Source organism: Pungitius pungitius, chromosome 11 (assembly GCF_949316345.1).
Source record: "Pungitius pungitius chromosome 11, fPunPun2.1, whole genome shotgun sequence".
NCBI lineage: Eukaryota > Metazoa > Chordata > Actinopteri > Perciformes > Gasterosteidae > Pungitius > Pungitius pungitius.
The window spans coordinates 730409-753833 of NC_084910.1; the positions used below are offsets into that span (position 1 = coordinate 730409).

The following is a 23425-nucleotide window of genomic DNA, read 5'->3' on the forward strand; positions in this document are numbered from 1 at the left end:
CATTCTATCCCACCGCATTTGACAGGAATTTGAAATCTGCTGTATTATGCGCTGCCCACAATAAACCTTGTGTTGTTTGAAAAGCCGGCATTAGACAGCAGAAAACTGGCATCAGGGAAGGGAAATAATTTGATCTTGTCTAATCTGGTTGAGGGGGGAAATATTGTAATCCCCTCCGTGCTCTGTGATATGTGGTTGCATCTGGCTGCGTGCTCGTGCACGATTGCGCGCGTGCACGTGTCGCCACGCAAGAGGTTTTTGAAAGCATCGTTTTGCTGTTTGGTCCTTTGTGGGAAATTGTTGGTACTGTCTTTTCTGTTGAGGTTCCCATAGGTGTTTCTCATACAAAAGATAATAACAGGAGACAATATGGTGCTGCAAAACACACACACACACACACACACACAGAGTGCGGCTAAGTCCTCGAGGGCCCATCAGCGCTCCATTGTAAAAGCTTCTGGTTTGGTGAGGAGTGCAGATGTAAATCCTCACATTCTGTGTGATATCTATTCGCCATCCTGTTCTATCTTTGATCACCTATCTTCTGGGAAGTGATGAGTACTGAGAGCCAGCACCCGAATACAACAGACACGTTAGCTCTGTTATATTCATAAGCGCCCAGAAACAATGGACCTGTGTCAGGGCCATTGTTTCCCCCGGAGACTCTCACAGAAGGCTTTGAAAATTGAAAACAAAAACTTTCTGTTTCACACCAGTCTGTTCCACCTTCCTCCGCCATCGTCGTTCCTCTTTTTTATGCTTTCATTCATTACGATACTGGATCATAAAAAAAAAAAACGGAACTTTTGGAATTGTTGTTCAATCAAACTCTTTGTTGTTTGTATTCATGCCAAAATGTCGTGTGCAGTCATTGTGGCTGCTATGTTGTCAGATGAAAGCTACCATATAGTCCCGACTGCATAACGGGTAATCAGGTGGGAAAGGAACCTTTCCTTACTCTGTCCTTTTTTGCCAGAGGGATCCGGGGAACGAGCAGCAGGGCACACTCTCTGAGGGAGAGCACACACAGAGTAGAGTCGATTGTCTTGTGTTTGACAATAAACTGGACTCATTATCTGTCGAGTGATGAACCACATGGATGGTTCAGACATAATGCTTACTCAGCTGCTGTGTGATTGTGTCTCATGCCTCAATCGGAACACATTCCCCTGGATTAATTGTTGTCGTAATTTTCTGAGGTAATGTAAAGTATAATAACCTCTTTGTGATATGGATAATAGTTATTTAACTAGCATTTTACTGTTGGCAAACAGGTCCATATTGCTTGTTGAAAAGAGCTACTCGGCTCGCAAAACAACCAAAAATAACATTAAAAACACGAAACCTCCAAGAACAACATGTGATTTAAACTATGCTGCTACTTGGAATAGTTCTGCAGGCAGGGAGAGCAGTGTGACTTATTTACCTGTCCAGCCTCTCTGTGTACAGCGTTGTCAACAAGATGTTAGCACTCAAAGGGGAAAATAACTGCAAATATAAACATGGCGAGCTACATCTCGAGCTGGAACAAACCTGCCTTTCTGACAGCTTGACAGTCACCTGAGGGTGAAACTGATTCCAAAATCACTGTCCAACCGGCCACACATTGTCTTGCTTTGTCTGACTTACACACAAACGCGCACACACACTCATACGCACACAAACACACACACACAGAAGTCCGCAGAGGGGCCAAGCAGGAAAAGAGGCTGTCTCTGGCTGGGCAGCTGTACGGTCAAGCAGAAATATCTGAATGTTTCCCCTCCAGCAAGTATCGGTGGTGACAGACAGACAGTCTGACAGTCAGACTCTCTCTCTCTCTCTCTCTCCCTCTCTCTCTTTCTTCCCCTCTGTCTCTTTCTCACACACACGCATATACAGAGACACATTGATTGACAGAGAGCTGGACGAACAATGAGACACATTCTGTTCATTTCATGTATTTGAAGAGAAATGCAAAAAGACGCACCATTACGGGTTCCCTTCGTACACATTAACAGATCAAACTTTTCACACAGTCTGATTAAAGCAACTGATAAGAACAAAGCATTTACAAATTTGATCAGTTGTGAAACCTTCTGTTTGGTGCAAATTGTAGTCATAAAACTTCTCTTCCAATTCTGTATTTCCCTTCTTAACCCATAGAGGTCACTGTTGCTTTACACACTGCTTTAAATAGATTGGGTAGTAAACCTCTCTCTTGCCTTATTAAGTGAATTGAGCCAAACGTTTTCTATAGAAAGGCCTTCTTCTCTCACGTTAAATACTGGTTCATGGTATTGTTCTAAAGAATATTTTTTTGTGTTTTGCAAAACCCTATGAAGTTTTACCGGTTACCTGTACCATTGCAGTTCAAAGAGGAATATCTTGTCTATTCACGATGTAAAAAATAAACTGTTAAAGGTTTTTTAAGGAGCCAATGTGATGCATAAAGAGGTATATATATCTGCATGTGGTTTTCAGATTTCATAATGTTGCACTCATGAATGTGTGCCTAAATTGTGAAGGCATAAGCGCAGTGTAACCTTTAACTAACCCCAAGCACTTAAGACTCACTTCAAGTGGTTCAACCTGCTACAGCAAACACACACCACGGTTTTTAGCAATAAAAAGCCGGGTTACCTTCAGATAAAGTAAAGTAGTTTAAATAATACAACTACTACCAAGAATAACATGTAGGCTATTTATATAGAGCAGTGCTGGCAGGTCGGCTAACCCAATTCAAATGTTTCTTCCAAAATGCAACTGACTTTTCATGTGTCATGAGTATGTAAGTATAAACTTACTGAATCTGTTTGACTACCCGACTGTGTCCTCCCTGTACACCACCTTCATGGTTTGAAACACCACACCGTTCAGTAAACTTCAGAGCTGTCAACCTCACAGAGAGTCCACTTGCTAAATAAAGGAAATATTGGTTAGGATGACAAAATAGGCGGGAATGCCCAGATGTTACTAGAACCATTGATAATCGTAATTAATGAATCAAAATTAGCCATTCAAAGTGACAGTATCAAACATCGATCTGGATAAATGAATAAACGGTTCCAACCAAGTGTTCCTGAAATGTTACCTTAGCTCATTCTCCTAACCTCTGGCCTTATACCTTGAAACAAGGCACCTTTGATAACATGCTCAAAATCAGAAATAGCTCTGGTCTCATTTGATAGCTGAAAAGCATATTTGTGTGAATCTATTGTAGTTGATTTTAACCACCGTTGCAGAGTACATGGACGGGCAATGAAGGACAAATTGAGCTTCATATTCTCAGTTTAAGTCAAATTCATATTTAAGTTACAATAGCCTCATTATTATCATGATTAGACAAATCAATGCAAATGAATAGCTTTGTCTTCACCTGTAACTATACATGCTATGAAAAGGCAATCATTTTGTATTTTACAATTAAAGATATACTCTAGTCGTGTTTACTGTTTAAATGTTTATGCTTAACTGGGAGTTTTACTTTAAAACAAATTTCATTTCAACAAAACCAATTTACAAAAAACATGAAAATAGTAATAAATATGTATTCAACAATATTGATATGACACAAGCACTCCATTCTATAATGGATAATGCAAAGCCTGGCAGAGCTCTGAAGCATTTACACATGTATACGGATGAGAGGAAGACAATGACATATAGTTTGTTGCTTGTCGCTATTTGGTGACAGAATCAAGTAGAAACACCAATGGAATGAAAGTGAATAATATAGTTCAAACCCGTTTGCAGCTTCCACCAAAGCTTGCAATTTATAAGAGAGACGACAAAATGATCGTGTATCTTTTGATCCGAATGTCTATAATGATGCAGTTTAAATATGCACTAGATCATTATGTAAACACTTCATAATAATTCATTATAAAAACACAGTTTGGACAATACACAATAACTTGTGTGGATTAAAAAACAGGATAATACCTTATATGAAAACAAGACAGGCAAGTGTGTGTCTATTGTGAGGCGTCCATAACATGCTGTGTAAACGTGTACAAAGTGTGCACGTGTCCATGGGACACGCTAACCAAGTTCAACGCGCCTTTCTACACGCTGACAACCAGGGCCACATTTAACACATGAACCGCAAGTGCCAAACGTTCAGGCTCTGCTGGCTTGTTCTGGGGGTTTGCTGCCACACACACACACACACACACACACACACGAACGGACACACACACTTGCTCAAACATCTCATTGAAGAACTCACTAGAGATTTTGTGACTGGGTATTTGGCATTGTACATTGTAGTTTCTCTCTGCTCCTCTCCCCTGAAGTCTCATTTCCATCCGCTGACATACACAAAGGCAGGATCCTCCCTCCACTGTACATCAGTTAATTATCAGTTTCACAGAGTGGCAGAGTGTCTACACCATACTTTCTGCTCGCTTGTATCCACACACGCACACACACACACACACACACACACACACACACACACACACACACACACAGAGATAGAAGAGCGATGGCAGACTGCCACAGTGGCTTCCACAGTGAACTTGTTTAGTCAAAATAACAAGTCAGGGGATTATGAAAGGCCGTAATTAGGTGTTGCCAAATGATTGTGGAAAAGAGTGAGTGACTGCATGGAGTGCCCCTGACTTACCTTGTTAAAAAGTCCTTACGGTAAGTTGGCATGTCATTCAGGTTGTAATTCCAACACCATAGCGGGGGAGTTTTAAGTCATTTCGGCATGTAATTATCAAAGGAACTCTTTGTGATGGATGGCAGAGTCAAGAACGGAGAGAACAAGGGGGCATTAGGAAAAGAGAGAGAGAGACACCCATCTTGAACCCCATCATAATTAGAGGATTCCTCTGACTTTGATCCGACCGATAACACTTTTCCCAGGAATCCATTTTGGGATATTAGAGCCATTCCTGTGACACATCCATGCACCTGTCAAACAAGCTATTTTTAATTAGCTATCAAAGAAGAAGCGTATTAAATGGCCACCTTTAGTGGTAACAACGTGATGAAATCAAAGTATGTGAGTACTAATACAGCTTTGGGTATTGCTGTAGGTATTCTTGGGTGCTGTAATCCCTCAACCATCATGACCTTTATATCCATAAACACTTTCTTTCAGTATAATACGTTTGTAGTAAACTATAGATATGATATAGTAAAGAGATCCACTGCACCGAAATTCCTGACAATGACTGATATATTTTAGTTAAGGACACCTTTCAAGACTTTTGTATAAATTAACTGGTATTTCAATTCAATATCTGGCAATTTGCTGTTGTCGTTTAGTCTGTTTGAGCCCCTCCTCTCATGTGCCAGTTGAAGCTCCTGACTGAAGTCTGTATGGAGACACTTTGACTTTCGTTGCTCGTCATACATTTCTTTCCCTTGTTGTAGTAAAACACAAGCTGTCAGAAAGTCTGATGGGAAAAGCTAACGAAAAAAAACACTATTGACTGGCTCTGGAAGTCAAATGTAGTGTAATGCATTTGCTAGTAAAGCAATGTTCTGTGGGAAAATAAAAACATTAATAAATAGTTTTTCCAGCTAATAAGCTTCACGCTTCTTTGTAAAAAGGTTTTGATATTATTTTCCAACACTAGCAAATAAGAGAATAGATTTGAATAGTGTTGATTCCGGAGGATCGAAGATTGAAGACTTGTCATAGTTGACAGTTATCATTGAACCGCTGCCATGCGGGGGGGGGATGGGGGGGGCACAGTGATTCAGCTCAGAGATGATAGCCAAATCTGTTCTGTACATATGCACGGCATTCCAGTTTAGAGGAAGTGTAAATACAGGACAGAGGTTAGTTCAAATATCCAGACCTATGCAACCTTTCATTCTCTAATCTGCAACATGTTCACTACATGGGCAACGGACACATGAAATATTCACTGAGTACAGGTAGGACCAAATGTGAAATGTCTTTCTGACATTTATGTCATTAAACAAAAACGAGTAGAGTTGTAGATCCATCTAGTATTCTTATAGAAATTATCCATAGGTAATTCTATGGCGTTACCTAAATTAATTCTGTCTAAATTGCAATGTCAAAGTGATTACTTCTTATTCTTTTTCTTTCCTTCCCATTTTCATCTTTGGTTTTTCTGATCCATCTTTTTAAATCAACATGAATCTCCAATTTTAAAGATTTCCTTCAAATGGAAGAACAAAAACATATTTGTGAACATTCCTTTGACAATGCAGGAGAAATGTCATGCCTCGTGCAATACATCGCTCTCAGTGAGAAGGATGTGCCAAGGGACAAACATTTTCTCCTTTTTTTTATCAAAGTCATATTTATTTTATCAGGTGTATTCTCCATAGGCGTCATGGTGGCAGGGTAGCTATGAGCTCAGACACTCACTGTCTCGCTCTCACACACACACACACACACACACACACAGACACAGGGCAGGACCAGATGTCCACTGGTGCATGTAGTGATTCAATTTTATTTCCTCTTGGTTTTTTCATTTCTTCTTTCATCCAAGCAGCAGCAGCAGCAGAAAGGCATAATTAGTATTGGAGAAGACACAAAGAGCAGCTCCTAATGATTACAAACATCTATGTGGTTGACTTTTGTGAATGTAATTGAAAGGGGGTGAAAATCAATAGCATTCAATGAAAACTAATTGCGAAAAGGTGTGAGTGGGAGCTCTTAGGCAGCTATTAGGAGAGGCCGCACCAAACCACTGTGAAGATTCTTCAGTCAGTTAGAAAAGCGCTCTGAGCGTGGATTTGTGTGAAACTGTGCGTGAAAAATAGCTGAATAAAATACCCGTGATTCCTCTATTATTTAGTAACTTTCAAGCAACGTGGAGTGATGGGAAACAGATGGAAAACGAGGGGGAAGAGAGAGCATTGTCTTGAAAATGTTGCTGTTTGTGGTTTGTAATGAGTGAAAAGGGTTTTCTGATCCATCTTTTTAAGTTTAAACCTTAATGGCGTCATGCTCAAAAGCTCCTACACGCCTTGAGTTGGGAGTGGCCCGTGACTTACTGTAGGTAACATGTAGATTGAGCTACATTTTCAGAAAATAAGGAATACATTTTTTATTAATTACTGATATTGATTTTAATGAATCCCCATCGCACCTTTCTGCTACATTGCCATCATTTCTGACGTCGGGCTTTGTGTTGTGGTGCAATATGAGAAATAACCCACTAGGCAGTGTGTTTGAAAAGAGTTCTGACCTACAAACCTATAAATCCTGCAAACTATCCCACATTGACTGAAGTGATTATTTCTCTGCAGACTGAATAAACAGGATATCGATGGTGTCAAAGTCAAACACTCGGGGCATCAGGAGGAGAGATACTGGGAACAGACATCTGCCAAGTTCAGCGCGGTGCATGTTTACACTGAGAGTCGAAGCCCGGAGTAACAAAGGGCGAGCACTGACAAGCAAATTAAAACATTTGTGTTAAAGAGCCTTGAACTCACGCCATATGATGTGTTTGGATAACATTTGACTACTTGTTTCTGTTGGTAAATTACAACCCGAACAAAACTTAACATTTTACTAATTTTCAGAGACACCACGTTGTCAGCACTTGGTTTTCTGAGGTCCTGGCTGTGGTGCACTTCAAACATCACCTGTGGTCCTGTACACACACACACAGATGCACACACACACACACACACACACACACAATTACACAGAGATTATGGAAAGGCCACTGCACAACAACCGCAGCCAGTTCACCCTCACATACACACACACACCCTCACACACACACACACACACACAAAGTGTCAGTTGGCCGTGGCCGTTGGCATTGGCCTTGCCATAATCTCTCTCTAATTATATACACAGCCAGGCTTACTGTTTCAATGCAGAGACCTGAGAAAATACAACCAACTAATCTTATTTGCACACAGAAGCAACAGCCCTGTTGAATGAGGAGAGAGGCGAGGATAGGAGGGGAGGGGAGAGGAGAGGAGAGGAGAGGACATTAGAGTAGAAGAGAAGAGAGTAAAAAAGGAGGGCAGAGAAGTGTACAGGAGGAAAAAAAGGAGGAGAGGGCTGAAGAACTAGGTAATCTCTGTATATATACTGTATATGTATATATATATATATATATATATATATATATTGTTTTTGATATATATATACATATATATTTTTCTTTATCTTTTATTGCATTACACTGCAATACACACTACTTGTAAATGTAATAAAACTTATTACAGCGATGATATTTTTTGTATCTGGTTTTTATCTCTTTTTGTGGCATTTCTGATGCAGTTCCCACTTGATTCAATTAGAACAGCTGCAATCCCTTCTTCTGTGAGCAGACCTATGAGGAGTTTCAGCCCTTCCTACTCCGACTGTGTACATATGGAGAACGGCTGAGTCCTTGTTTCCACTTGGATGCCCTGTTATAGAATATATTCCCCTCTCCAAAAGAGGTGCGATGCAGACGGGGTGTCTCACACAGACACATGAACACACAGGCCTACACAGCTACACACACTATGTAAATAATGCATGTGTCTTAAAGGGTTTCACCCCACCACAGCTGGCCCACTTCAATTAGAACGCTTTGCACTCATCTTTTTCCCTCCTTTCTCATGCTCCCTTTCTCTCCATTTCCTTGATCATTCCACTTATGTTATTCTACTCTTTATACAGAACTACAGAAATTCATTTTCTATGCTTTATCCATGATATACAGTAGTTTCCGATGGAACTGTTTGCCATATGCCATCTTGAGATGTCTGCTGCCATACAAGCTTCCTTTCTTCATCGCAAATAAATGTACAAATAGTAGACACTGATTGGTTCCTGTTTCCTGGGTGCGAACTTGCTCACAGAAGCCAGCGCAACACTTTTTTGATATATAACATCTTATATAATCTTGCAAAAAAATCCCCTGCTGCTTAATTTAATTTCAAGCCGATTCTTGGGTCAAGGTTTTGAAAATCAAGTCCAGAACATTCTCTTAAATCTCCCTAGCATTATGTGTTCATCTTCCACTCTCTATTTGTGTTTGTGTCCTGATCCTTTTAAGTTCAGCGGGGGCCTTGTGTGACCCTTCCTGCTGAACCTCACCCGTCTCTGTTTCACTGCACCCTCTTTCTTTCCACCCTCTTTATTTCCACTCACCCTAAGTGGAGGCCCTGGCCTGCTCCAGTCTCCTCCAAACACATCTAATTACCCCGATGCCGAGCGTTTCCCATCCATCACATTATCTTTCAGAGTGGAGGTATTAGCGCCTACGTTCCGTCAGCCAATTACGTGCCTTCTGTTTGACTCACCTGCATTGCAAATGTGACCTTTCCTTAGAGGGCTGATTGCATGTTTCCTAGAGTGTGTGAGGGAACGCAGTATGTGTGTGAATGTGTGAAGTAGAGAGCATGCGATCTCAAAAAGAGGATGTTAAAATAATTAAAATGTCTAAGTCTATGTTTGCGCATGTGTGTGTGTGTGGGGGGGGGGGTATATGTGCTCATATATATTATAAAAGTGCCTGCAAGTGTGTGAAAGGGCCTGTCTGTATGTACGTGTGTGTCTGTCTGTGTGTGTGTGTGTGTGTGTGTGTGTAGTTGGGCTGGGGCAGAGCAGACCCTCTCAGACACCCTTCTGACACCCCCCTCCCCCCCCACCACCACCTTCAGCACCCCTTCACCCGCTCCCATTTGACAGGCTGTCGTGAATGTTAATGTTCTGTGATGGCTGTGGAGCAAATAAGTGTTTCTGACACAGTACAGGCTCCCATTACAGGAGCGGGCCAAGTGGGCCTTAATGAGCAGGCGGGTCAGTCAGCCGCAGCCGCTGTACCAGTCCCACACGCTGCTTCTGCAGGGCACAACCTGAGCAGCCCCCACCCAGACACACGGACGGACTTACAACCGCGGTCTCCGTCATGAAGTTTACAAATTGTCGGTTACCGGTTTGTAGTTAGAAGCCGTGAAAGTTGACCTCTTTTAGCAAGAATGAAAACCGACTGTCAATTTGTTTCTAGAAAATCAGAAAATGTCCAAATTATTTAGGCTATTCAACGTAGAAGAAATCAAAGTTAACAAAAGGATTGCAATGATGCATGGTCAATTCAGAGCTGAGTGTTTTGAAAATGAAATGATTATGAACTCTAATAAACAAGCTTTACACTCCCAATGGCCTGGTTGTCCTGTTGGATGTGGGTTCCTTTATTTAATTGATTAGAGGACGTAAGTACTATTATTGTTGTTTTGTGTAGAAAATGACCATTACATTTTTTTTCGTCACCATTAAAACCAAAAGCATTGACACCTAAAGTCTTTACAAGAGAATAAATAGCCCAGGATAAATATTGCAGTAGTCATATGCAACGGATGCTTTCTCGTTCTGACGTACATTTGAAGTGGGTAAGTGTCACCTGTCAAACAGAGTACAAAAAGAGACACTGGTAATCCTTGCAAAATATTCCAGAGAATGGCCGACCAAGAGCCTTGTCCATCGTAAAGTCCCAGTTAGCCTGACAGCCCGTGGACACTGTAACTCAGTCACAAGCAGTCCAGTGCAGCTACACGCCTTTGCACAGAAGGAAGCCGTCTCTCCCTTCTCCCTCTGGATTGTCAAGAGCAAGTACAGCTTGTAGGTTGAGTTGAACAGTTATTTCTGAAAAATTGAGTTGGGAGCACATCGCTTGGCTGACTCGTCATAATTTGGAGGGGAGACGAATCCACCGGAGGAGAGGAGAGACGGAAAGAAAAGGGTTGATTGAGACGCGTGGCAGACGGAGACTCACCTGGCGCGTCAGAGCACATCCTGGCAGCTGGCCAGGCTGTCTCTCAAAACTCTCCAAGTGGTCTGAAGTCGACCTGTTGGAGCTACTGAGTCGTCACACTACACGTTGGAGCCCAGGAGCAATGGGCCTGCAAAGGTGTCTCTTTTCTTCTCTCTGCGGGACTTGTTAGCGGTGCTATTTTGGAACCTCTCTGCTTTTATTCTTGCTGCTGCGAAACCCATTCAAGTTATACCACATACTTTATCAAATGCAGGTTCTTCTTGAGTGGGAAACGGTTGGATTTTATATTTTCATGAAAGTAACAGCAGTGCTAGGTTCCATATATGACAACAAATATACACTTGTTTTCATACAATATTTGTACATTGTACATTGAAAGGTTTTGTAAAGCCCTCGATTGTGTTCAGTTTTCAAGGTTTCTTTTGTGTTAACATTATTCCCGAATGCTTGCTTTGGCAACTCGGCACACTGCAACTATACTAAGTTGAAATGCTAAATGTTGTTGAGGTCATGTCACAGGTCAAACAAAGTAGTTTTGCGTTATAATGCTGTTGCGTTAAATGTTTTCATACATGCGCTATACATGCTCAGGCAGTTTAGACTGATTAAAGATATAAAAGTATGATTTAGCCAATTAGCGTCTTCAAATAGATTCAGCTCGGGGCTGGTGCTAAAACGTAATCCTTCCACGAACCAACCCTAACAACAATAAGATTGTCAATGTTTTATTGACTGCTCTTTTTTTATGTTGGAATAAATTCTAAATACTTAACTGTGAAGAAGAAATGCCTTTTTGATACCTTTATACCTTAGTCAGGTTTCTCCAAAGAGATTATATTTAGGAAATTCAATTTACAAAAAAAAAAAAAAAAAACTACAAGAAACCTTTTACTTCCAGTAAAACTCAAGAACCTCATTTGTATGTTTTGCTGAAACTCCCGAACACAATGGAAAATGGAAGCAAAGGTCAGTGTTAAGTCTCCCCCTGGCTTTTGTTCTTTAAAACAACAGTATTGTATTGATCTGTCCTGAATGATAAACACAAATGTGTTGGTAAAACACAGTCTCTTTTGACCTTTAGCAATTACCTCTACATGGCTTTAGTGGGACTCTAGATAAAAAGAAAAACAGGCTCAATGCCTGTTTTTCCTTTTGTGTGTAACTATACCCACAGTACATCGTTTTACCTACAGCTGCTTACATCACGATGTCATTTAATGAAATTGCCCAGATGTGCCTCTTTGCAATGTAATCACAGTAAACAGTATGACTACTGTTGGGGGAGAATTTATCAATCTGCACACTGTGAATCTCCCAGAAACTCAGCGTGTGATTCTGACAGTGAACTTCAATCTGATCCGCCACGTTGGGTCAACGAGATTTCACTCAGCAGCATAGCTGCATCCATATGGGAACACTTCAAATGCTCCTCCATTAAATTAAGTCAAGAATACCATCAGATTTAGGCACACGTGTGTTCTCGCCGTCATGTCAAATAAGGGCGACAGCGAACACGGCGCACATCCAACAAACTTCCACAGGTGTGGGTTCAAAGTGTTGGAACACGACAATAATCCAACTAAATAACACAATTAAATTCCCTCAGCCAATGATTTTTTGCAATGTTTCTATCAAACAGTGATCTTCAACAGGCATTATTAAATTCTTGATATAAGTGCAATTAAAACAAATCCCAATTCAGCCTCATAATAACCAGACAGCAAATAAATGACATCCCTGAATCTCCGCTGTCTGTCGTGAGCTTAACTGGGTCTTAGTTGTGCAGCAGAGTTGAAGTGTGGTGGTGGTGGTGATCCATGATTAGACCCTCTTGGCCTTTGCTCTGACTTTAAGAGGATGTAAGATTAGCGGACCACTTCTGGGTTACTGCAGTTGCTAGTAAATATAGTATATAGGGGATCAAGTGAGCCAAACTGAGAAACAAATCTAACTGGACATGTTTGTGAGCGTTTTCTAAAGCTATTGAGAACATGATTAGAATATTCTGTTTTATTTGTAGCGGTTTATGATGTAAAGTTATTGGTGTGGAATGTATTTTCCTTTGGAACACAAACACACAAAGTCCAGTCAGACCGAGACGGGTGAGATGGTGAAATGCGATGCCCCTCAGGCCAAAACCTCTTGACCTGTGGAGCGGCTGCAGGGAGGCGATGATAGAGGCCTGATAGAGGCCAGGCACTGGGGCCTGAAGGCACATCCTGGACATGTCGTTTTGGCAGCTGGGCTCTGAACACACACACACACAAACACACACACACATATACGTGCCATATCTCCAAATGGAGGAAGAATAAGAGGAGTCACTTCAGATCTTAAAGTAGAGGGGTAAATATTCCAAACCTCATCCCGACACCTGTGGGGGGGCGTACACGTCACACGTCATGATACCGGAGCTACAAAACTACAAATGTGAACTTCACTTTGTTTAAAGTGCGGAAACTCCTCTTCACTTGCTGTATTATTCTGTGTTATATCAATATATTCATTTGCTTGGATCAGCCATGCCAACCATTCACATGAACTGACATTTAGATGTAATTTAATCCTGACCAAAAAAAGAAATGTTTTTGAAATGATATGATTACACACCTACAGGCTGTTTTCTTAACTGTGAATTCCTATTTTCTAATATTAATGTGGCGTGTTTTAATTACAATGAAAGGCCATTCCATTGATTCTTGAATGAGGCGTAAGGTCAGCAACGTGCCTTCTACTTTTATGTGGGTGTGGTCTCTCAACGTCGCTCTTTGCATGAGGTCAGCCTTCATATTTTCATTTAAGCTTTGATCACATCACTGCTATCCTCACCATATAAATGTTAGTCAATGAATAGATTAAATATTCAATTAAGGGTGATGCGTGTGTGGCAAGCGTTTCAATGTAATTCACTGTCTGCGTGTGTGTTGATGTGTAATGATGTGTAAATATATTTATGGCTCAGGGTCACTGTAGTATTAACCTGACCAGACTCTCTCTCTCTCTCTCTCTCTCTCTCTCTCTCTGGGGAAGCTCTGTGCTGATGATTGTCCTGTGTTTCAGTCAGGCTTTGTGTGTGTTTGGCAGGACACTTGTTTAAGAGAAGGGACAAAGTTTAGGATGCGTTCCATTACTTTGAAAATATCATTTGAACCACTGGGGTAAAATACCAAACATATCTTAAGACTATAATACTGCACATTACTTGGGGACATTTCTTTCCGAATTGAGATAAAGCTTTTGTATGAATCCTATACCTCACAGTAGGAATACTACACTCACTTATACGTGCTGTTTTTACCAAGTGGGGAAGGTATTCAGTTAAAAGTCCATCACTCAGCCATATGCCAAAGGCCTACATCTTATTCAAGTTTAAAACCTCTAATTGGTAACGTTTAAAAGGCGTTTAAGTGTGCCCTTTATTCTCCCTTTTCTCATTTCCAATTTAATGTGTTGTGTCAAAGTCTATTACCTCAGTTGGACGTTTCTGTCCCTTAAGTTGAAAAAAGAGAAAAGGGAAGGGGGGGTGAGAAAGAGCGAGCGAGGCAGAGGGGAGTTGAAAAAGAGGGAAGCCATCAGCTGAGGTTTGCCAGGTCGATAAAGCTTTTAGATTTGGAGATGTTTTCATGGGGAGCCCATTTCCTGCGGCTAAGAGTTGTTAATGGAGCTTAAGGAATTATCTTATGACTCCCGGTTCAAGAGCAGTTTATTTCAGCCCGGACCACGCTCATGTGTCGGAGTGGCTGACTGTGTTGCTGTCAACCCCGCTTAATGAAAAGTAACGCGTCGCTGATTACAGTTTTATTTGGTCTCTATGTAAAAAGCCCCTGTTAATTTACCATCTCGCTCCCTCTGTGTGTTCGCATTTGCTACGGCTGAACGATTTTGTTATAGCTGGCGTCTCTCTCTCTCTCTCTCTCTCTCTCTCTCTCTCTCTCTCTCTCTCTCTCTCTCTCCTTCAACACACTACGTCTTTGTCCATGCACCCCCCCACACACAAGTTACTTGGTCTTACTTCGTGTCTCTTTCTCTTTAATACAAAGCCATTTGGTTCAGTGGTCTAATAAAATCACTCTTTGTGCTAAATTAATTAAATGTTACGGCTGTATTATTTTATCTGTGGAGCCTTTAAATTTGACCGGTAGCTATGAACAATTAAAAAAATGTTTGCATGAAGCCTATTTAACATGTCTACTGTAAGGTGAATGGCGATACAAAATATCCCTTTAGAAATGAGAAATCATCATGCATGCTTCTGTCAGATAACTATTCCCTAAAAATGCATGAGATAAGGGCAATTCATTTGGAATTTCGTTATAAAGGCAATTCATTTTAGAATTTACGTGGTAAGAAAGCAACTACAAACATACATGTTGACTCCGAATTATAGAATAGCCCTTTTGTCCACTATAGCATTTTCATCAAAGACCGGGCGGGGGGGGGGTCGTCTTTTTTCATTAAAATTCATCACCGAAGTCCCCCTCTCTTCCTCCCTTTCCGCGTCTCTCGCAGGACAGACAGAGTCCCTCGAGAGCTCCACTTTCGCCATTACTGTCAAGTACCCTTGACTCCTTTCTTTTTGCCCTTTTATCTACAACAACTAATTCGAGTTCCTTTGCCCTTTTCACTTTTAGACCATGTGAGTGGCTCCTCGTAAAGCCCCTTCACTTTTCAGCGGAGGAATCAGCATTCAGGCTGTTTTTTTTGTCGGGCCCGTCTCTAGGAAATTGAGGGGTTAGTGTCAAAACGAAAACTCTTCACTTCAAATTATTTCGTAAGGCTTCAATTTTGAACCCATCAATGGACGTATGGCGAATAACTTACCCTTTTGACAGCTGCATCATGGACCCTGTTGAGATGTTTCGATAATATTATCAGAGAGGAGAAAGGGGAAATCAATAGTCTGACATGAAATATGACTGCGAACATCCCAATTACAGCCTGTTTAGAGGGAATTAATGAGGCAGATCTTAGATGCGGATATTGTTCTGTCTTGAGGGTCGAGCTGCCTCATTTTCTCGCTGTCATATTCATGGTAGACGATGTTCGATCGCGTCTGTTGTAATGGGTTAAGAATCAATTGCACTTAATTAACTGTTTTATTTAACAGCAGATCGCGTTTTTAAAGGTGTGGGATAAGCCGTCCAGCAGGCCCTTTGTAATCAGTGGACGTGTAGATATTTATTAGATAAATATCATGCACAAACAGACAAAGGAACAAGTTCCAGAACGAATTAGAGTCCCTGCGTTTCAGAACCATGGACAGCAACGCAACAAAGCGCTCCTCAGAAACCGACTTTTTATTTTCAGTGAACAAGTTGAGATACCCTCTTCCACTTCCTGTGAGGGCTGTGCATTTGTGAGACTTTTTTTTAATAGTGATACTCAACTGCTGAGACCTAAATAATAATCAATTACATTTGCATGCGCATAGTAAATAAAAATAACAAAAAGAAACATTATGTAAACTTTAGGGCCTATTTTTTTCCCCAAGATGTAAACTTTTAGTTATACATTTCGATACGGTTTGTGCGTGCGGTAAATCAAATAAGTCAAACAGATCCCGTTATTTCACTCGTGTAATACCACCGTTTATACCATTGCTTTTAAAAACGAATAAAAATAGTCGGGGAATCATTGACACGAAATAGGCTTTTCCATCCAACTTTTAGTCAGTCACAAAGAGTCTGTCTCTTTTGGCGATTAAATGGTAATTTGGTTTTGTTAAGAGCAGAAAAGTTTGTTGATAGTTTTTGGGAAACTCATGGCACTGTCTTTGGCGGAGTCTTGGTGCTGCTGCAAGGCCGCCGCGCTCCTTTCAGCCTCCAGAATGGCGCCTTTGGGGTTTGTGGTCCAAGAGACGGTGGTGTTGGTCAGAGCCTGGCTCAAAGTGCTGTGCCTGAACAACGGGTCGTGGAAAACTCCGTCCACCCAGTTTCGCAGGGTCGTGACCGGCGAGTCCTGCCTGTTGTCCAGGCCGGTCACGGGTGAGGTAGCGGCGGGGGACGGGGTGAGGGAGGAGGGCGGCGGCTGGCACCTCAGCATACAGGACGGGTACTCGGTCTGGTTCAGGGACGTTGCAGTTTGTGCCAAAGACCAGATCCGAGGCTTGCCGTCTAATAGCTGGTGCCCTGGATGCTGCTGCTGCTGCTGCTGCTGTTGGTTGTAACATGCTTTCGCCTGCTGTCTGCTGTCCGCCTGGAAATCCTCCGGGTTGGTTTTGAGACAACTTTTGCTCAAGTCCCGCTCCCCTCCCAGAGAAACCGGAATGGAGATTTTCAGAGACGAGTCCTTGACGAGGTGTTCGGCGGGGCAGTCTCCCGTCGTCGTCATGTGTGTGTTCAGGTGGTATCGGTGCTTCAGCTCACACTCCGAGTTCTCCGACTCCAGCGTGTCGAATTCATCCAAATCGCTCAACTGGAGGTCCTTATCAGGCCGACTTCTGGTCTCTGGGGGAAAGAAGAGAGCAGAGACGGCAGAGATGTCAGTGCGCGATATGAAGTTATCGGTCCTCTGATAATAATCACTTTAATCACACCTGGAAAAATTCCATGATAATGGAAAATACATATAATCAGTTTAATCCTGAATGAAGTTTCATTTCAAATGTTGTATAGGTGAAGGGGAGGTCTGATGCATTTGAATTTAGTCCAATTCGATAATGAGCTTTAAACACAACAATGCCATCAAGAGTGAATCGACCATCCAACCTGATCCGATTCATATCCCTTAAAAAAAAAAAACGTACGGGCTAGTCTTATATTCAAATATTTTTATAATGACAAATAGCAGACTGATGATGTGGGTTATTTGGAAAATACATAAAAATACAGTGTTTTGTATTCCATAAGAACACAATGTTTAAAATTTCTTATATCACACTAAACATGTTACTGTCAAAATTAGATATTACAAAATGAAATAGGATTGTCTTACTACATTTATACATTTCATCATAATAATTTTCTTATGTTTGTATTCATTTAAAGTGTTAGTTTGATAAGATCATCCCAGCTTAGAGTGTGTTGGATGAAAATAAAAAGAAAGCAGATTTAAGTTTTTCCAGATGTGGACAGTGGACTTTAAATAATAGCGTCATCATGGTTGTTATTCTTTGGTACTTTTTGATTCATTCTTATCATTCCGAAGGAGATGAGATAAGAAAGTGTTACTGAAAATATTAATTTACACAAATTTAATAAAGTTAATAAAAGAAAACAGAAGAATGTTGTCAGAAGATCAAGTGCCATGACGACATAACAATGCATTAAATATGCTTATGAGACAAAAGCCACCTGTGATGTAATGTTAAACAATCAAGCACAAAGCTTTAAAGTTTTCTTAATTTCTACTGGGCATCACAACATTATGACACTTACCATCCTCGTTGTTCTCGCTCTTTATCTGCTCCTCTTGAGACCCATCTTCATCCTCGTCATATCTCTTCTCCTCTGAGCCCTTATTTCTGGGCGGCCATGTCATCTTGTTCTCCTTCTTAAGCCTCCTCCTGGCGTTTGCAAACCAGGTGGAGACCTGCGTCAGGGTCATCTTGGTGATGATGGCCAGCATGATCTTTTCACCCTTAGTCGGGTACGGGTTCTTCCTGTGTTCCTGCAGCCAGGCCTTAAGTGTGCTGGTTGTCTCCCGAGTGGCGTTCTTCCGCCTTGTTCCCCCATCCATGGAACCATATCTGTTAATGAGGAGAACACAACCACAGTGGTAATAATTATGATTATGTGATACAATTTCTAATGTGTTGCCCTGGTAGTTTCTTTTATGAAAACCATGACAGAGCCATCTGCTTCTTGGAGTATTGAAATTATGCAAATATTTTAAATAAGCTGGCAGTCTCTCGCTCTTAATCATATGTACCCCTATAATTACTTCATGGTCTGAAAAGTCAAAGAAGACATATTAAAACAAGTCACTTAAAAGATTTAGAAAATTGAGAGCTGGTAAGGAGCAAACCATCCCCTTTTAAGCACACCAGTATGTATTATAGATCCCTTGGGTAACTTTAAACTTGACATTGTCTGGTCATTATTTCATAGAATATATTTAATATAAGCAGTGACCAGTATACAGCATGCAGTCCAAATGCAGAGTTCTTTTCCTAAAACACGTCGGAAAAATCTGTCTTTTTGGTATACAAAGTACATCTGCTTCCAGTGTGACCAAATGCATTACCTGTTAAAATCATTCTTAGCGTACTCCTTCTCCTCCTACAAACATCCACCATAGATGCATTTAAAATGCAGAGTGTTGATTTTCAGTCAGCAGTGAGCTGTAAAAGTCCTCTCAGGGGAGGCTTTTATGAGGCCTTTATTTCTCCGTAGAGCTTAGTGCAGGTCAAGCACTGCTAAGGGAATCAAAAGGAGAGGAGCGCTGCACCTTGCCATAGCCTGAGTTGTTTCCTTGCAGATAAAATAGACTGTAAAATTGCCTAATTGAGTGTAATGATGAGCCCTCAGGTAAAAGGCGGGCGCAGACTGAGCGGTACCGCTGCAGGCCTGCATGTTTCTCACTCTGTTTTGCCATAGACTTTAAAACATTTGCATTGCATGTCAACTCATTAGCACAGCCCCTCTTTTGCACTTCATGCAATTCAGAGTTATTGGTAAAACAAAAAAGCAGCTTCTATGACTCTCATTCTGCTGTAGAGCTACGACACTCGGCCAACCATGAAGCGTGTTGTCAGTGCTGGCATCACACATGCCTGTCAGTGCTGGGATTTTGAAAGTTGCTGAATCAATTCAAATAGCCTGCGGGCTTGCAGACTTAATTTGGATGTCTTGTGATTATTGAAAATAACTTTCAAATAGCAGGCGTGCTCTTCACAATGCTGGAAGAGCCTGTCTTTTGGAAGTGTGTCTTTTTTAAAGGGGCACAAGTTGTGTGAAGCACAAGCGTCAATAAGGAGAGAATTGTATCGCGAGATGAAGGTGACGACCCAGTGTGACGTGATGAGACCTCGACCTCTCAGGGATGATTGACTTAACGCTGAAGAATTTTACCCTACACTTGTGCACAATACTCAATACTACTCTACAAGTTGATCATCCTGTTCTCCCTGTTGACATGCGAATCCAAGCCTGACTGGGCTAAGCAGCACAGATCAAGATAGGCTTTCATGTCAATCTAACTGGGCATTTAGTCAAATTACACTTGGGTAGCGTCTTTATTGAAAGTGGGCTGATGTCTGCATTGAGAATCAAGGGACTTGCATTATGGAATAAACAGAAGTCACAGTATATCAGAGAAAACATACCTGTCATACTGGTACTGTCCCAAGGTAGGATCATAAGGATAGTAGGCTGTTGCCTGGGTTATTCCCGCATGCGCAGAAGCTGTGGGATCTTTAGTGTCAAATGCCCCCTGGTATCACACACAAAGAAAAGAGTTTAAAGATGACGCTAATGAATCAATCATTTTGCATTAAATGATTTGTTGTTGTCCTGACAAAACTTTATTTTAATATAATTCATTAGGGCTGTTGAAGAGTGGCATGTAACATGACATAGACAATAGTAAAATTATAATTTGTACATCGGATGCAGCACTCGACTAAGTTTAAAGTTTATAAGCTTGATCAGTGCTGGGGTCGGGCCAAATAAATTCATGTTTTGCAACATTATCCACTATTCTTGGACTATATGGGGATGCTCTAATTCCTTGTAAATGTTGATACACTAGCCTTTTTTAATGAGATAAAGAACTTGTCTGAAGTAAAACTCAATAAAGTTAGCCTAAACTGACTTGCTGAGAAGTCATTTCCATTTTTTACAGACAGTTGGCTCAAATGATGCTATTGGGAAAAATGTAAAAAAAAAAAGAAAAAGTAAAAAGTAAAAGGCTGGTATTTTTTAGTGTAGCATAAAAGAGTCAGCCCTCTGTGGCTCCATTAATCAATGTCATGAAGGACCAGGGGACTGGCTTACCAGCGAGTAGAATGCCGAGGCGTCGGTGCCGTACGTAACGTAGTTCCCGTAGCCTTGACCTCCGGTGTACGGACTCCCGTAAACGCCCAGCGCGGCGGCCGAGCTGAGTTCATGCCTCGCCGTGGCAAGCAGCCGGCTCTCGTACACGGGACAGTAGACCGGTGTCTGGCCGGCTGCCGCCACTCCGGAGTCGGCTATGGATCTGCCGGTGGACTCGCAGCAAGTGGTCAGAGAGTTGGTTGTCATCAGGAACTGGGTGGGGACCGAGGGATAATTGATCTTTTACAACTTTGTAGTTATAGCCGTCCCTTATATCATTCTGCAGTGAAACATGTTCATGTAATGCATCTTCATTTCAAACTTAGTTAACGACTTTTACTTCATAAAATAAGGATCGCGATTCTACCTGTCTCCAAACAGTATTTACTTTTCTGACATCAGTATAATTATTTTAAAATACCGAAGTGAACTTAACCGCATTTGCAACGTGTCCCTACATAATGCTAATCTTTAAAAACTAAAAAATCAATGCTTGTAGATACGGATACTGGATGATGAATGGGGAGTCGTATTCCCGTGGTAATCTGCGCGTAAAACGTGTCCAAAACGCGCGGTCTGTCAGCTTTGATCCAAGGCGTTACAAATGCAACATATTTCACCCACAGCGGCTGGTAAAACCGAGAGTAAAGCTAAACCATTGTTTGTGGCTCGATGCCAAAACAAAACAACATCTGGGTCGCGGTGCAAAGCACACACGCAGCGTGTGTGCAGAACAAGTGGGCATGTGTGTTCCAGCGCAGATAAACATATGGTTGACATTACCGAGAGGCTTTTATCTGACAGAAATCAGGAAACGGGTTGTTGGGGGTCTTCTTGGTTTCTCCTTCTAAACCTTTTCTTTTTCCAACGCTGCAGTAACACAGGTGTGTGTAACGTAATACCTTCCCGATACGTAAAAGGACTGTGGCAGCTTCTCTAAATTCTTGGCCAAAATGTGTGAAGGGATCATGCGTAAAATCGATGAGAATATCCATCGCTGCGAAGTCAAAAGTAGAACATGCAATACATTCAACAAAGGTTAACACGAACTTACTTGTGGAGCAGACGAATAGGGATATCCAAATTGTGGATATGACATGGTAGAGAGGTCCCCCAATATCCAGCAATAAAGCGAGACTGAAGGTCTCCACTCTAACGCGAGAGGCTGCAGCTCTGTTTGACTGTACCAATCGATTGGTAAGCACAGGCTGCTTGGATGCTTATAGGGCGAAGCAGAGTAGCATGTTTAATTTGTGGAAAATGCCCCCCACTCAAACGCCTTTCAACTGCAAAAAATAAAAAAATTAAAGGCAGAAACCTTTAAGCTCTCTCTCTCTCTCTCTCTTCCTTTTTTAGAAGATAAATTATTTCTTTCTTTCCCTAGAATTATCACTTTGATGTCAGATACATATTTGTTCCGTAGAAAAAAGTACTATAAAAGACGTCAGCAGCAGAGGTGGGTTGTTTTAAACGATGGTGACTCTGACGTCAGAAGTTTCCCATTCGAAAATGACCAGACTGTAACTTTCATATGAATTCTCCTACTCGGAATGACGACAAAAAATAGAAGGAAGTAATTCAAAAACATGTCGTCGAGATTCATTTGTAGTCCAACATTTGTAGTCCAAATCAATCAATTCACAGGCAATCAGTGTCTTGAATAATCAAACGGCTGTGTATCAGTAAGGATGCATTCATTCCAAGCACATTCTTATCATTCCTGATGCTAATCACATGGGGGACTAATTGATTCTAAATTAATTAGTAAAGAAAATCACTTGGCACAGAAATACATTGCAGCCCACTAATATGTATCCACAAGAAATTATAGAATTTTAAATAAAAGACGTATTTGTAGAATTCTCATTTTAATAAATACCAAGCTACAATATACTTTTGGCTTTGCATAATGCTTTAATCACCAGAGTGCTTAAAATGGTACAGTTTGAATCACGTTTTTAATGTAATTCTAGATTCTATCTATCTATCTATCTATCTATCTATCTATCTATCTATCTATCTATCTATCTATCTATCTATCTATCTATCTATCTATCTATCTATCTATCTATCTATCTATCTATCTATCTATCTATCTATCTATCTATGCCTATAGATATAGGCCCACTATCTATCAATTCATCCATTAATTCATTTATCCCTCGCATTTCACATGTTTTTCTGTCAGGTAAAAATGTGAAACTGCAGTCAAAGTAAAAGTCCCAGACTGCGCACTGGTGACGGTGCGCGCCGCCTTGCTTGGAGAATCCCGGGTTGAGACATGTGGAAAGCCCCGGGGGTCACTCTTCAAATTAATGATGATGTAGCCTCCCCTCCTTCTCTCCTCTCCAGCTGGATCTCTGCCTGCCGGTGACAGGTCGATTGAGAGTGATTGATGAGTATCTAGGGGACCGAGGCCAACATAATAATATGATTTCGGCTCTTTGCAATAATTGCTCACTTTCATTTACAGATGAAATAAGTAATACACACCTATGAAGACGGAGAGGCCTATGATTCGGTTTAGTAGCCCCATTTTTTTGTCTTTCCCCTTCTCCAGTTTTATTTTGGTGGGGTGGTATGGGAGGGCGGGCTGTGTATAATGCCTGCTCTCTCATTCATTTTGACAAATTGAATTATAGGGGGTTAGTAGCTCCAAGCAAATGGTTGCATTAACGATGTGAATAGGAGGGGTCATAAGGGATCAGCCAGCGCTTTTTAATTTGCATTAACTCTAATGCC

General features: G+C 41.2%; 1 protein-coding gene across 1 annotated transcript; it reads right to left on the minus strand.

Annotated features, from left to right (window-relative positions):
* Positions 1-15967: 15967 nt before the first annotated feature.
* Positions 15968-22076, minus strand: irx4a (iroquois homeobox 4a). The gene is made up of 5 exons (XM_037454412.2): positions 21738-22076; positions 20645-20896; positions 19975-20081; positions 18086-18396; positions 15968-17155 (listed from the first exon to the last, which is right to left on the minus strand). Exons 1-5 carry the CDS (start codon positions 21780-21782, stop codon positions 16431-16433), a joined length of 1440 nt encoding a protein of 479 aa, XP_037310309.1. The 5' UTR covers positions 21783-22076; the 3' UTR covers positions 15968-16430.
* Positions 22077-23425: the final 1349 nt, after the last annotated feature.